General features: G+C 41.7%; 1 protein-coding gene across 7 annotated transcripts; it reads right to left on the reverse strand.

The window, feature by feature from the left end:
- Positions 1-8,038: 8,038 nt before the first annotated feature.
- Positions 8,039-16,010, reverse strand: LOC110741587 (zinc finger protein 69 homolog). 7 transcript variants are annotated; one of them, XR_002518000.2, is made up of 5 exons: positions 14,695-16,009; positions 14,513-14,610; positions 12,240-12,328; positions 10,301-10,448; positions 8,039-10,004 (listed from the first exon to the last, which is right to left on the reverse strand). XR_002518000.2 is itself a non-coding variant. In XM_031657383.1 (5 exons), exons 2-5 carry the CDS (start codon positions 14,780-14,782, stop codon positions 9,895-9,897), a joined length of 438 nt encoding a protein of 145 aa, XP_031513243.1. In that variant the 5' UTR covers positions 14,783-14,818; positions 15,582-16,007; the 3' UTR covers positions 8,039-9,894. The 7 variants fall into 7 exon arrangements, 5 of the variants coding, with proteins under 5 accessions (XP_031513243.1, XP_021784443.1, XP_021784442.1 ...); XR_002517999.2 differs by having other exon boundaries at positions 8,039-10,007; positions 14,695-16,008; XM_031657383.1 differs by lacking the exon at positions 14,513-14,610 and having other exon boundaries at positions 8,039-10,007; positions 14,695-14,818; positions 15,582-16,007.
- Positions 16,011-16,646: the final 636 nt, after the last annotated feature.

Consider the following 16,646-nt stretch of genomic DNA (forward strand, 5'->3'; position numbering starts at 1 on the left):
CACTATTGTGTCTGGCTTATTTCACTCAATAAAACATGTATGAGATTCACCCATGTCATGGTGTGTATTAGTAGCCTGTTGTTTTCATTGCTGAGTAGCATTCCATGCTATTTCTATAGCCAAGCCTGTTTACCCATTACCCCACTGATGAGCATTTGGTTTTGTTCTACATTTGGGCTATTTGATATTATCTTTTCCCCATCCTTTAACCAGTCTACCTGGCTCTTGATATTCAAAATGCATCTCTTATAGACATCATGTAAGCAAGTCTTGCTTTTTATTCAGTCTAATAATCTCTGCTTTGGTGGGGGTGGGTGGGATGGAGCAGAACTAATAGGCTTATGAATGGGATAAGTCTAACAGCATAAAGTATTTGTAGAGGCTTGCTTTCCTTCGTCTTACATAAACTCCAGGTACCTGTTGCTAACCCAGTGGTTCTAAAAGCATGATCTGTGGACCCTTGATGCTTCGCTGAGACCCTTTCAGGGATGTGCGAGGTCAAAACTATTTTCATGATAATACTTGAGTATTCTTTGCCTTTTTCACCATATTGTCATTTGTGCAATGATGCAGGAGCAATAGTGAGTAAAACTGCTGGGGCCTCAGCACACATATCAAAGTAGTGGCACCAAACTGTGCTAGCAGTCATTGTACTTTTCCACACACTCAAAAATTGAAAATAAATTTTAAAAAGAAGCCAGTTTCACTTAAGAATGTACTTGACAACAACAGTAAAAATTATTAATTTCATTATATCTCAAATCTCGAGTACCTGACTTTATAACATTCTAAGTGACAAAATGGGACTTCTGATGGTTTTCCAGCAAAAAATGTACATGTGCAGTTGTGTAAGATGCAAGAGGTAGCTTTTTTTTTTTTCCCAGAGAGAATATTTAATCAATTAACTTCCTGATACATATCTATGACTTTCTTCTTCCTATATGTTTTGGCTGACTTCTCTTTGAATGCTTCTTCATCTAAGAATTCTATCATTTCTATGGAAAGAATAAATTCTCTACCATGGTAGATCAAACTCTTTTTTTAAGAGTTCCTATATACCCCACACCCAATGGGGATACATAAGACCCTTCAATCTTTCTACCATAGGGGTATACAATACCCCTACTGTTAACATCTTATGTTACTTTATGATAGCTGGTCACAATTAATGAACTAATATTGATACATTATTAACTGTAGTCCATTCTTACTCAGATTTTCTTGGTTTTTCCCAGTGTCCTCTGTATGTCCCAGGATCCCACCGTGACACTGTTCTACTCTCAATCCCACAGTAGCCACTATCTCGTAACCCTTGAGTGATCCCACCTAGCTCACATTCAGCTTGCTTCTCAACCTTTGACTTACAAGGGACTTATCCATGTACTTGTGGACGCTCTTATACAACTCCCTCCTCTCTGTATCTCACCCCGCACTATCTGTCTGCTTCTGCTGCTCTGAAACCCGATCTCCACATCCTCCACTCAGTGGGACCACTGTGCTCTACATGGACTCCAGCTATCTGTGCCATGGTTGGGAGTAGTTCTAAGACAGAAAGTTGGGTGATCATGGGGTTCACCTCATGAGGTTCCCTCTGTCTGGGATCAGTAGTTTTGTGCGACCTATTGTCCACTGCCTGAAAATATTGTCTCATCTATGTTGTCATGTTGTATAGCAGTTTATGGTGGGAGGGCTAGCCTAGTACCAGTTACTCCATCATAGCCAGAAGCAGAAGTCCAAAGAAAGTTTCAAAAAATATAAGTCTGATCATGTCACTTCTCTGGTTAAAATCTTACCATGGCTCTAAGAATAAAGATCCAAATTTGAAAATGGCCCATGAGGTCTTGTATGATCTGAGCCCCATCTGTGCTCCAGCATCATTCCCCCTCATTCCCCCTCCTCCTCACGTCCTCGTTCCTTCCTTAGCCTCTGGCCTTCCTTCACTCCCTTGCTGTTTTCTCCTATCTCTAGGCTTTTGCACATGAAAACACACCGCCTAACATTTTTCCCATTCTTCTTCACCAACCAGCTACAAACCACAATAAATAAAACACTGTGAAACTAGCACAGCATTAGATGGAACAGAGTCCAAAAACAGACTCATATATGTATATATTTCAACTCAGTGAGAAAGGGAGGAATTATTCACTAAGGACAGTTAGTTCCATTGGCTAGCTATGTTATCCTTAACTTACCCCATATTCAAAAAGAAACTTCAAAGCATTAATAAGCAAAATGTATAAGGAGCTACTCCAAATTGATAAAAAGAAAGCAATCCAATAAAAATGGAAAAAGGAAATGAATAGGCAATTCATGGAAGAACTACAAATAACTGATAAACACAGAAAAAATAAACACAGGAAAAGACATTCAACATTATTAAGAATGAAATATAATAAAATATATATTAAAAATAAAATCTTGACAGTATCCAATGTTAGGGAGAGAAAAAGGCACTCTGCTACACTGTTAGAGTATCAACTAGTACAGCCAATTCATCAATATTTTAAATGTACTCTGACCCAGCTCTCACATTTCCAGGAATCTATCCTACGGAAATAGCGGCATGACCACTGAATTGCCTGTATCAGGAAAAAAACTGGAAAGAACCCAAATGCCCATTAATAAGAATATATAGAAATTATAGGACATCCATACATCAGAACACAATGCATCCATTTAAAAAATGAGATACTTCTAAATTATTTTTAAAGATGTCTACAGTATAATGTTGAAAGTTATAAGTGAGCTGAAAAACAAAACAGTACACTACTAGTTATGCATGCGTACATACATATGCACAAGAAAAGAATCTAAAAAGATACACATCAATTCTAAAGGGTAGGATTTGAAGGGGGAACTCAGGAACCCCTTTCTTTTACTTATACACTTCTACAGTATACTATTTGAATCTATCACAAAGAATGTTTCACTTTTGTAATGTAAAAAACATTCAAGTGTACTTTTTGAAAAAGAGAATAGATTTGCTATTACAATCAACTGCTCAGGGTGAATTACTGTAGTTTGAGTTTAACCTGGCAGCAGGAGGCTGTACCGCCACCTCGTGGGGATATACTGCCACAGTAAATTGCTTATCTAAAAATTTCTGAATCTCAGTGCTACTGCCGTTTTAGGTGGGACAATCCTTTTTTGTGGGGGCTGTCCTGTGCGTTGTAGGACGATTAGCAGTATTCCTCGCCTCTATCCTCTAGGTGCCAGTAACACTCCCTCCCCCAATTGTGACAACCAAAACTGTCTCCAGACACTGGCAGTTGTCTCCTAGAGGGGGAAAAATCACCCCTGGTTGACAACCACTAATGTGAAAGAATCAGTCTTGTGAGTGCAAAGTAGAGAAACAAAAGGTGTTCATTCATTCACTCATAAGAATATCACACCAGGTAAAGTCTTCATGAGATAATTCCCTCGTGTCGGTTAGAATGAGTGTTGTAACCCACAGGTGCACGCACACAAAATTATTTTCATAGCTTGGAGATATTCTGCAGTTTAAATTTAGTAACAAGAAAACCCATTTTCATCCAGTAAATCCCCAATTGCCACAGGGCAGAAGCAACAAGGATGAAAAGCCTATTATATGTGTCCAGACTCCATTCCCAGGCCCAGGGCAGGACTTCAAAGCACTCTGTACCATGGCCTCATCACAGCGCACCAGTCGGTAACTACTACTTAATGTAAACCAGCTCCCCCCTGTCCCTCATTCAGCCACTAATTTCCTCCACTTTGAAGCGTCCCTATGCCCATTGCTCTCCCAGATGCTCTCTATGGTCTACATGTCACAGAAAGGTCATTTTTTGATGCAGGGCGGGGAGGTCTGTGGAAGCTCAGCTCCGCTATTCACTGCCCTCACCCCAAATAGCATAGGCATATCATTTAACCTTTCCAGATCTCCATCTCCTCACTCGCAAAATAAAAGGCCCATATTAGATATTCAAAGTTCCCTTTTGGTTCTAAAATCTATGAACAGGGATGATAACAAACGATCCACTGTAGGCTTTCTATACAATTGTAAGTATTTTCTCCATTAAGGATTATTCTACATGCAATTAAGTTGGTATTACTGGGAATTTTTAAAATTTCTAGTGTTGGGGTCCTATAAAAACCGTGATACTGAATAAGCAAAGGATCCTAAGCCATGGCTTCACTATACAGTTACTGTATTTCTAGGGTTTTGTTTATGTCAGTGTGCCTCATCTGATAACAATAATACACAAATGAATATTGTCTAATGTCTTTCCGCTTGCACTATAGTCATATTTATTCCAGGCCTAATATATGAAGCTGATTAAGGTTAAGTGGATTTTTTTTTGGACTTGGATTAATCTGGTGTGCTTCTTAATTCACCGTGTTGCTGTATCCTAGCAATCTTCCTACTAGGATAAATTGGCATATCGTCTGATACAGTCAACTTTGGCAAACGAAGCAAAAACATTCAGGGAGAGGAATAAACTAGCACACGAATGAACTGGCTGGGCCTCTAGACTCACTGGAGTCACGCTCTTACACAAGGTTACTTCCGTAGTCAGCGTGCAAGATGCAAATAGGGCAATACCAATATTGTCTTTATAAATCCTTGAATTTGCCCATAAAATACAGCTAGTTTTGTGTATAGCTCTGATAATAACTCATGTATAAATAGATAAATAAATAATATAATTTTATGCAGGTGTGCAAAATATAATTTTATAGTATTTTTTTTTTTTGAGAGGGAGTTTCACTCTGTCGCCCAGGCTGGAGTGCAGTGGCGCGATCTCAGCTCACTGCAAGCTCCGCCTCCTGGTTTCACGCCATTCTCCTGCCTCAGCCTCCCGAGTAGCTAGGACTACAGGCGCCCGCCACCATGCCCGGCTAATTGTTTGTATTTTTAGTAGAGATGGGGTTTCACCGTGTTAGCCAGGATGGTCTCAATCTCCTGACCTTGTGATCCACCCGCCTCGGCCTCCCAAAGTGCTGGGATTACAGGTGTGAGCCACCGCACCCGGCCAACTTTATAGTATTCTTAATTACACTAATTTATCTTTTGGTTTGGGGGGTATATCTTGGTGCATATGGGTGAATTCTTGTTAAGTAAAATGTAAGTAGGAGATGATTTTTCCTGAGATGTTTATCTCAAGCCACTGTATTCTGCATAGATGACTCTTGGCAAAACATACCCAGCAGTCATCAAATATATGATATATATCTAATAGGTCAAAGGTCCTAGAAGAATGACTTTTCATTGAAAAACTCTATTTCATGTGATTTTTTTTTTAACCGTATGTATTATTTTGTGTAAAATCAGCAACAAAAGACCTAAACAAAGATAGATTTCCCTCATGATGACAATGATGTTAAAATCATGATCCCTGATGATGTTAAAATTGAGAATAAGGCCGGATATTAGTATCAAACCAGAATTGTCATGTTTCATAGGCATATGTGAGTGATATAAATAGTGAGCAGTACTGGTATTCAGAGGAGGAGATTATTTTCAGTGACAGTGGACAAGGAAGAAGTGAGGGTGGAGGTGATACCTTAAGCTGGGTCCTAAAGGAGACTAACTTGCAAACTGAAAAGAGTGATAAAGTGACAACTGGCTCTTAACTTAAAGAAAACCTAACAAGTATTAATGCCTCCTCCAAAAAGACAGAAAGTCCTGTTTTAATCACTAAATATCTCTTCCTGCAATCCTCAAATCCAGCCTGGGGTCACCCTAGTTAGCTTATCACAACAGTGCAAATTATTCAGGATAATTTGCTTGGAGGAATTAATTTAACATGTAAATTAATTTTCCCTTCACTGGACACATATCAGCCAAGCATACAGGCAATTTTAACATATAAATTAGAAAATCAGACACTCACGATTTAAAAACTAAAGAATCCAGATTACCTACCAAAAAGAGATCAAAATATCAGAACATGTACTATCTAAAGCTCCAATTCAAAACCCTGCCCCAGACTTTACCATAACCAAACAAACGCACAGAGCTTTAGCTTGGTTATAAAAGGAGAGGAATTATATTCTCCATCATGAAGGGTAAGTGTGGTCTACACTACAGCACACAAGAGAGAATCCTGTTATAGAAATATCCAAATGCTGGGCATGGCGGCTCATGCCAGTAATGCCAGCACTTCAGGAGGCCAAGGTGGGCAGACTGCTTGAGCTCAAGAGTTCAAGACCAGTCTGGGCAATATGGCAAATGCCATCTACAAAAAATACAAACAAATCAGCCAGGCGTGGTGACGTTTGCCTGTGGTCCCAGCTACTCAGGAGGCTGAGGTGGGAGGATCAAGGATCCTGGGAGTTCAAGGTTGCAGTGAGCTGTGATGGCGCCACTGCACTCCAGCCCAGGCAATAGAGCAAAACCCTGTTTCAAACAAACAAACAAATCCGAGAGGAGAGTAGAAGCATAGACCACACTACTAACAGTACAGTCAGAGTAAACTGAAACAAAACCGAAAAGGCTCTGTAAGTCCCAGTCCCAGTCATAACATTTCTAGAACTGTTGTGATTTAAAATATTTTGTCACCATGATGTCCTTGAAATTTTAATATTTCTGGATCCAAACTATATTTAGGCTACAAGAGAATTATACAAATTCACTATAGTACAATCCACGAATTCATGCATTCCACTCATTCTAGGACACACTTTTAGTTCAAGGACATCTGTCTTGAGTTTTTAGTTCTAAAACAAATTACCACAGATGAGGCCTCTGAAGGAACAACAATGATTTCCACCAATCCAAAGCTAACCGGCGCCAGGAACAATGTTTGGAAATGACTTTGTTACCGAAATTGTTAACAAACATTACTTTAAGAAGTCCTATTCTAATGCAGACACTCTTATAGATGATCCTCTCCACCCCCTTTCAATTTCTTAAAATTACTAAGGATTTTGGGCATTTCAAAAATTATTTCCAGATATTACCATTTATTCAGAGTGGTCTGTCTCAATGCTAATTTTCAGAACAAAAATCTTTCCTTCTCTAAATTCAGTTGTGCCTTCTGTAATTCAAGCCCTGTTGAATTTCAAGCTGTACTAACATGGACTTCTTTAAATAGAAGAGAAGGATAGGAAAGCAGGTGAGGAGAGAGAGTTCAGAATAGCCCTTGTAGTGAGAAAAATAGAAAGCACGGAAATCTCAGGTTGTGGCTAGTACATTGGGAATGATACGGGAAAGTCAAGGGACTCCAATCCTATACAATTGGATTACTCTCAGGTAACTGAAATGCACCTAAAACAGGAAAAGAAAAAAAAAAAAAGGCAGGGAAAATAATTCATGGAAACCTAAAAAGTGACTCTAACATCAGTTTAAGCTTAGGAAGATTTGAAAGAAAAAAAAAAAGTTTGCATGTATGTGTTGAGCCACAGTGTAACCAAAAAATAATGCCTGGCTTTATTAGGTACACATAACATTTCTTAGAGCCATATACAGGAATTTTCATCAGGCAGCCTCAAGTAACTTAATCTGGTGACAGTCTGATACAAATTCATATGACTATTTTTTTCTAAAACGTTTTCTAAAAGTGTTGACTAAATCTTCCCTAACTCTTGTGTTGGGATTGCATAATAGTTACTATGTAAGGCTGTCAGTTTCCAAGATAAATGGTTCTTACTTTCTGAGAAGTGATAGTTATAATTTCAGCCTTAAGGAAGGGGAAAAAAAAGAAACAAAATTCTAAGAAAGGGGAGATGGGAAAAGCAAAATAGATTCCTCATCAACAGAAGACACAATAGGCTGGGCGCAGTGGCTCACGCCTGTAATCCCAGCACTTTGGGAGGCCAAGGCGGACGGATCACGAGGTCAGGAGATTGAGACCATCCTGGCTAACACGGTGAAACCTCGTCTCTACTAAAAATACAAAAAATTAGCCGGGCATGGTGGTGGGCACCTGCAGTCCCAGCTACTCGGGAGGCTGAGGCAGGAGAATGGCGTGAACCCGGGAGGCGGAGCTTGCAGTGAGCCGAGATCGGGCCCCTGCGCTCCAGCCTGGGTGGCAGAGCGAGATTCCGCCTCAAAAAAAAAAAAAAAAAAAAAAAATTGAGCTTTAGAGTCTATTAGGATGTTCCAGATTTCAGTTCAGTATTTCTTCACTTGGATTTGTGATATTCTGATAGCTTTGCAGGAGAAAATAACTAAGGTAGGAGAGGGGGGAATTTTCATCCCTTAAAATATAATAGAAAAGCATCGCCACTGTAACAACCTATGAAAGTATAATTCTTTGGTATTTAACAACATGAAGAGTCTGAGTGGATTTGCCCAGACATTCAGGTAGATTCTCCACTGTGAAGTCTCTGATGTCTAATGAGGGGGCTGAACTACACCTGAAAGCTCTGCCACATTTATGTGACAGAACTCATACTGGAGAAAAACCCTACAAGTGTAAAGAATGTGGTCAAGCCTTCGGTCAGAGCTCAACTCTTACAAAACATACAAAAGTCCACACTGGAGAGAAACCCTACACCTGTAAAGACTGTGGGAAAGCCTTCAGCCAGAGCTCATCTCTTACCCAGCATCAGAGGGTTCATACTGGAGAGAAACCGTTTGGTTGTCAGGAGTGTGGGAAAGCCTTCAGTAGAACTGCCCGTCTTACCCAACATCAGAGGATCCACACTGGAGAGAAGCCCTGTGTATATATATACACATATGTACATACACATACGTATATACATACATACATACATATTATGTTTATAATAGAATATAAATTATAAAATTATATAATTGTATCTTCTGTTGATGAGGAATCTATTTTGCTTTTTCCATCTCCCCTTTCTTAGAATTTTCTTTTTCCCCCCTTCCTTAAGGCTGAAATTATAACTATAGTTTTAGTATATATACACATATATATTTGCATATATACTATAAAATATATGTACTATATACTATATACATATATTTGTTTGTTTATTTATTTTTTTGCAGATACTTGAATGTTTGTGTTCATTAGGGTTCCAGGCTCTCTTGTAACTCTTTTTGTGCTCTTTGGGTGATATTATCCACTCCCATGGCTTCAATTACCATCCATTCTCAGGCAACTCCCAACTCTGTATCACCAGTTAAGATCTCTTTCCTTTACTAAGATACATTTGGCATGTCCTCCTCATATTCATCTAGCCTCCAGACATCACCACTTAGAGCAAGTTTTCTCAACTGCAGCACTATTGACATTTTAGACGGACATGTCTTTGTGTGGGGCCCTGTCCTGTGCATTGTAGGATGTTTAGCAGCATCCCTGGACTCTACCCATGAGATGCCCATAGCACACTTCAGACATGGCCAAATGTCCCCTGGGGGGCAAACTTGTCCCTGGTTAAGAACCACTGGTTTAGACTTATTACAGACACTTCAAACAACTTAAGATACACTGAACTCATCTTCCACCTGCTAAACTTGCTACTTCTCCTGTGTTCTCCATCTCAAGGAAGAGAACTTCCATTCACTTACACATCCAAACCAGAAACCTGAGAATTTTCTTTGTCTGTTACTCCCTCACCTCTCAAATCTATACAACAAATTATGTCAATTTTATAACCTTAAAATTATTCAAATTATTTCCTTCTCTTAGTATTTCTTAGACAGCAGAAAACTAGGTAGGATGAAGACATAGTAAATGAAGAAGTGATTCCAGTTACTAAAGAGGAAAGGGGAATAGCCTCATAAAATGCCTCAGGATGAGGCACAAAGGTGATCTCCGGATTATGTGTTGGTGTTATAACTTTAAGGAGGAAGTATCTCTTCCTTGAGTCTGGGAAGAAATAGAGGGATAAGCTATTACGATTCTGATGTGGTCAAGTGAAGATGAGACTGCAGGGGGATTCAACATCTTCTACAGGCCTGGAGGATTTGGGAAGAACCCCTAACTCTTATTTCTAAAGATGCAATCTGCCTTGTTCTCACTTGCCTGTACAGCTGCTTCTTGGCACCTCTCCCTCCTGCATGTGCGTTCGTGGGTTTACCACTTCTTCCAACTGGGAGATGATAGCAGGTTTGGAAAATGGACATCCTACTAAGAGACACAAACAGAATGTAATTTTAAGTTCAAAAGAGAAAGGACCACCCTATTCTCAGTCCCACTCTGTTGCATTTTAGAGAGGAGAAAATGAAATAACTAATTGTCAAAAGCAATTAAATAATTTCTACCCAAGTAGGGTGAGAAACAGTTTAAGGATCTGATCTGGATTCTGTGGGGGAAAATAACCAAAGCCTCATTTGTTATCATCCCCTAATAGAAGCAAGGGAATCTTTAGAAGGCAAAGGTATCCCGAAAGGTCAATCTGGGGTGGAAGGACCCAAGCTTACCCAAGGAGACCAGGTTCCTACAGTTCTCCAGCATTATATCTCTGTACAAGACTCTCTGAGCAGGCTCCAGTTCTCTCCATTCTTCCTCAGTGAAATTCACAGCCACATCCTTGAATGACACAAAGCCCTGAAACACCTGCATGAGGTTCTGAAGAAAAAGTTAAATGAGGGATAATTAGGGAAGACTAATGGGATGGAGAGGAAATAGATTAAACTATGTTCACAGTGTCAAAGACAAGATTTTATTGACTCGTATATTAAAGAATCTTAAAATCTTAAAATGCGTATACCCCTTTGACATAATTTGATAGTTTTATTTTACAGTAATTTTATACATAGAACTCAATTACAAGAAAACTATTGGCGGGGTGCGGTGGCTCATGCCTGTAATTCCAGCACTTTGGGAAGCCAAGGCGGGCAAATCACAAGGTCAGGAGATCAAGACCATCCTGGCTAACACAGTGAAACCCCATCTTTACTAAAAATACCAAAAAAATTAGCCAGGCATGGTGGCGGGCACCTATAGTCCCAGCTACTCGGGAGGCTGAGGCAGGAGAAGGGCATGAACCCGGAAGGCGGAGCTTGCAGTGAGCTGAGATCGCGCCACTGCACTCCAGCCTGGGCAACAGAGCGAGACTCTGTCTCAAAAAAAAAATAGAAATAGGCCAAACTTGAGAATCATATCCAGGAAAGAACTTTGAGTATAAGAAGCCTTTAATTTTTTGTGGAACAACATCTCCGTGATTTCAATGTACTGACTTTTTTCCTGTGCCAGAGGAATCAGTATCTTGCTTTGATTCTAAGTCATTTATGTCACTAACTTTCTATAAACCCTTCAAGATTCTACTCAGCCTTCAGGGCCCACATCAAATCTTACTACTTTCATTAGCCTAGGAGCTGCTTAAAAGAACTTTTTTTTTTTTTTTTTTTTTTTTTTTGAGACGGAGTCTCGCTCTGTCGCCCAGGCTGGAGTGCAGTGGCCGGATCTCAGCTCACTGCAAGCTCCACCTCCCGGGTTTTACGCCATTCTCCTGCCTCAGCCTCCGGAGTAGCTGGAACTACAGGCGCCCACCACCTCGCCCGGCTAGTTTTTTGTATTTTTTTAGTAGAGACGGGGTTTCACTGTGTTAGCCAGGATGGTCTCGATCTCCTGACCTCGTGATCCGCCCGTCTCGGCCTCCCAAAGTGCTGGGATTACAGGCTTGAGCCACCGCGCCCAGCTTTAAAAGAACTTTAAAATGCTAGTTGAATGAATAAAACCTTCCTAAATCTCTCTCAGCCAGACACATTTGCTCCTGCTCCTCCAACTCTAAAAAGCATTTTCCCTAAGACACTTTATTATTGAGTAGACCCTTAATAATAAGGGCCCTTAATAATAAGGTCCTTAAGAATAATAAATCTGCTGGTTTGTGCCACATAGATTTGTGTACATCTTTTCTCCCCAAAATATTCTAAACAGATGGAAGAAAGAAATGCCTCACGTGCCTTCGCATACCTACGCCAAATGTCTCAAGTGAACAAAAAGAAGCTTGATTCTCACCCAACCATGTTCTAGGAGTCATGCTCCTCAATTATCTGCTAAAGAGGCCTCATTCCCACCCCGCCGCCCCCATCCTTTCTCTACACTGCCAACTGATGGGCGAGGCTACCAAGCCGCCTGACCTTCACTGCTGCTGCCATACAACTGAGGAACACTCGAACGCCATCTCGTTGGCAGTCCATCCCACCCACTGGATCCTTTCCTTTCAAACTGCTGTGGCTAATGCGGTTGACAAGCTTCATGCTAAGAGTAAGAAATTTGCTTCAGGAATTAAAATAAGATTTCCAAGAAGAGAGGAAAATCCCCAACTCAATTAAAATAAGATTTCCCAGAAGAGAGGAAAATCCCCAACTCAATTAAAATAAGATTTCCGAGAAGAGAGGAAAATCCCCAACTCACCTGGGACTCTGCTGTCCGGCAAAGAGCAGCCATATTTTCCTTCTCAAGACACCTCTTTTGGGAAACAGCAGGGTCCTCAGAAGGCAGAACTGGGAGGAAATCGACATAAAGGAATCTGGTTTATCTTCACATATCTCAAACCTGTGAGTTTAGAAACAGCCACTTATGACAAAATGTGCCTCTGACCTTGGCTGTCCATAGCTTGAAGGATTTTACAGACATCTATGTAATGAGACTTCAAAGATAATCTCAGAGGATAGAAGGAACGTAAACTTAGGGAAAGGTACGACCATTAACTGGGTTCAGGATCTGCGTGAGCCACTGCTCTGAAAATGAGGTTCCTTGGGACCAAAAAACCCTAAAACAAGAAGTGTAATGTTACAGTTGGAGAGGTGCTTAAAGACCTCCAGGCTCAACTCCTTTATTCTCAAATGGAGAAAGTGACCAATTTTATAGAACAAGAAAAAGGGAATCACAGCAGCAAAAGGCAGCAGTGCCCACCCCAGCAGTCATGGTCACAGACACCTTCAGCCACCCCATCGTGAGTATTCCAGGCCCACGGTGAGTCTGTGGCCATCTTAGGTCTGTTCCACCACACACGCTCCACTAAATTGCATGTGTCATATCATTCACCCCTGCGTCCTAAACACCAAGCACAGTGTACTTGGCAGACAGTAGTCCCTAAGTATTGTGAACGAATTAATGAATGAGCCCCAAATTCCCTCGGTCTGATTCTATGCCCAACAAGCAACCTTCCGCTCAGAATTTACTTCTCCATTTTGATTTTTTGCCTGTAGGGAGAAAACTGCTGATCATGTTACCTTTGAGCACTTCTTTGAGCTTATCTCTAGGTAGTAGGGTTACATGCTATTTATCTTATTCTACATATCAATCTATATTTTCCTAATATTTTACAGTTTATTATTTCTTTGATCCTCTCTCCACCCACCTCCAAAAAGCAGTACTTAAAGCTCCTTGTGGATGTGTTTGGGGGAAGAAGTAGTTCTTTCTAGGCCTCAGTTATTATCAAGTACAGGGTTTCACAATTTTGTAGAATTCATGCCTCCTGTAATCCTTTGTCATTGGAACTCTGGCTCCGGAGTCTGCCTGCCTGCTGCCTTTACATCCTGGTTCTGTATAACCATAGCCAAGTTTCTTCTGGGCTTCTGTTTCCTAATTTTAAAAAAGAGAATAATGGCCAGGCACAGGGGCTCATGCCTGTAATTCCAGCACTTTGGGAGGCCAAGACGGGCAGATCACAAGGTCAGGAGATCAACACCATCCTGGCTAACACGGTGAAACCCCATCTGTACTAAAAATACAAAAAAAATTAGCCAGGCATGGTGGCGGGCGCCTGTAGTCCCAGCTACTCAGGAGGCTGAGGTAGGAGAATGGCGTGAACCTTGGAGGCGGAGGTTGCAGTGAGCCAAGATTGCACCACCCTGGGCAACGGAGTGAGACACAGTCTCAAAAAATATAATAATAATGGTACCTACCCTGCTACAATGTGCGTTAATGCACATAAATGGCCCAAACCAGTACCTGGTACAGAATAAGCACTCAGGAAAGGTCATTTAATCATCAGTTAATTATTACTCTCAATATTTTCTGCATATCAACATTAACCAAGACTTTATGGCACTTTCTTTCTATACTTTGTTTTACAAGGAAAAAAGGTACAATCGATATGTTTGGTCCTACTCCCAAATCCAACTTCCCCACAAGATGCCTGTGCCCTCCCTGTACTGGACACTGGCAATCAGTGGGAGCTAAGGTAGAGTTAGGAACTCCTAAGTTCCAGGACTTCCAGAAATCAGAGGGCCTGAGGGCAGGATATTGTAGGAGAGCCAAACAGACTAGAGATAGACTATGGAAGTCCCTTCTAATCTGGGACATCCCTTTGTATCTCCTTAAGAGAAAGCACTTTTTGAGAGCAAACCGAAAGAGAGCCAAGGAGCAGTCCCTAATTCTGCCAGAAATGAGCAACAGGGCCATGGACCCTGGGGACGCAGGCCCCAGCTCTACCCCTGAGCTCATAGAAGGTTCAAGGGACTAGGGCTCTCCCATGTGCTGTAATGCCAAATCAAGTCATCAGCCTTTCCATACCTATTTCTTTCTCCTCTTCCAAGGAGTCTGACTTATCCCCCCTCATCCTTCAGAGAGGCAGGTGGCATAATGGAAAGAGTATGGAAGTAAGGTATCTTGTTTTTTCAGAGTTTCAAATTAAAAGGGAATGATATTAGTAAAATCACTACCATTCTTCGCACACTCACCATGCACCAGGTGCTTTCCATAAATCACTATTTACAGATGAAGAAACTGTTAACTTGCCCAAGGTCTCTGTGCTGCCCACATACATTTTATAAGGTTTCTGTAAAGAAAAACTAAAATGAGGTTGTGTGTGCACACTGTAGATTCTCGGCTAATGGCAAGACCCTTTATTTCTATTTCTTACCTCTGTTCTGGAGTTTGCAGGTCCAGTCCTCCATAATCATAGCCTTTGCTACACTATTTGGGTGTAGCAACCTTTCCGTTCTCCACATATCTTCCTGGGAATTGCCAGCATTCTCCCAGAAACTCTGGCAAGAGATTCTGGATTGAAGTTTTTTCCTTTTTCATTGTATTTCTTTTTTCATTCTCTGAGACTCTATTCAGAACACAGTCTGAAGCAGTATCTTTTGAGCCAAAGCTAAACTCAAGAACTTCAGCAGCCATTTAATCTTCAGGAAGCCCTAAACACAGGCAAGTCTCAGTACCTTTATACCACCAGGGCCCTGCAGAGTCAGACGCTGGGAACATAGACAGCTAGTTACAGACAGCAGTAAAGATACTGTGCCTGCTGAATACAAAAGTGCAGGGTGGTGGAAAGTGCCCTGCTGGGAGTGCCTGGATTCTAATTTCCACTATGTGCTAGTTGGCTGGGTGCCCTACAAGTTACTTTTCCTTCTTGGGTGTTTCCTTCTTATGAACAAATGGGGAGATGGATGCCTACTATTAATAAAAGCGACAACTGATTGATCCCTTACTTGGTGTCTGGCCCCGTGTCAACTGTTGCATGTCAAAATTCCATTTAATCCTCACAACCACCACTTAAAAGTAGGTAAAACAAACCTCAAATTACAGGTAAAGAACACGAGACACAGAGAGTAACCTGCTTACACTCACATCAGAGCATTTTCTCTGAAAATCTAGATAAACGAATCTCTGATATCCATCCCCTCCCACGTTCACACTGTCAGTCTATAAAACGGTTCCACCACACTGCAGGCTGCAGAGACATAAGAGACGCGTTGGTGCCTAACCTGGCCCGGGCACGGGAGCCTTGGACACGACCTGCCTCACCTTCCAGCCAAGTGCTCCAAGTTATGCGGGCCCTCATCCTGTTTCCGAGCAAACGACCCGGAGGTGTCTCAGATAGGAAACACACATACACCCCACTCCCCCCCCCACAAAACCCAAAGACACGCTCCAGGGGCAGAGGGGGCGCGTCAAGGTGGCCGAGTCCTAGCTCCAAGTAGAAGGAATCAGTCAGATCAGCGGGCCCAGGGAGAGGTCCAAAGGGGAGCAGCTGGGACCCAAGGCTGACAATCCACTGCTGAACACACACACCCTGTCCAGCGTCTGCTCCTCCTCGGTCCAGACACGGGGAGGGACTCTGCTAGGGAGGACAGGGAGAACAGACACTCGCCACGCGAACAACCCCTCCAGACAAAGGGGCCGGAAGCGGAAGTGCGCGCCGAGGCTCCTGGGAAATGTAGTCCGGAGCGGCCCGGGCGACAGAGCGAGATTCCCTCTCAAAAAAAAAAAAAAAAAAAAAAAACCTAAACAATGTTAAAAGTGAAGTTATAGAGCAGAATTTTTTTTTCTTTGAGACGAGTTCTAGCACTGTCGCCAGACTGGAGTGCAGTGGCGCGATCTCGGCTCACTGCAACCTCCGCCTCCCGGGTTCAAGCTATTCTCCTCCTCAGACTCCCGAGTAGCTGGGATTACAGGCACCCGCCACCGTGCCCAGCTAATTTTTTTTTTTTTGTATTTTTAGTAGAGATGGGATTTCACCATATTGGCCAGGCTGGTCTCGAACTCCTGACCTCAGGTGATCCACTCATCTTGGCCTCCCAAAGTGCTGGGATTACAGGTGCCAGCCACCATGCCCGGCCCAGAAATTGTCTCTTATGCTTGGTCTAGTCTGTTTTTAAGAGTCTTGATTGCATTTTTCATTTAATTCATTGAATTCTCCAGTTCCAGATTTTCTGCATGGTTCTTTTTTATATCTGTTAAATTTCTCATTCAAATTATGAGTTTTCTTGATTTAATTGAATTGTGTAACTGTATGCTCTTGAATTCCACTGTTTCCTTAAGATTATTATTTTAAATTCTTTTTCTGGGCTGGGCGCGGTGGCTCAAGCC

Source organism: Papio anubis, chromosome 17, assembly GCF_008728515.1.
Source record: "Papio anubis isolate 15944 chromosome 17, Panubis1.0, whole genome shotgun sequence".
NCBI lineage: Eukaryota > Metazoa > Chordata > Mammalia > Primates > Cercopithecidae > Papio > Papio anubis.

Coding starts and splice junctions, on each gene's coding strand:
- LOC110741587 (XM_031657383.1), bottom strand. CDS start 14,782: ATGTGGAGAACGGAAAGGTTGCTACACCCAAATAGTGTAGCAAAGGCT. Junction 12,329..14,694: donor CTGCAAACTCCAGAACAGAG/GTAAGAAATAGA, acceptor ATTTCCTCCCAG/TTCTGCCTTCTGAGGACCCT. Junction 10,008..10,300: donor TAGGAACCTGGTCTCCTTGG/GTAAGCTTGGGT, acceptor TGTGTCTCTTAG/TAGGATGTCCATTTTCCAAA.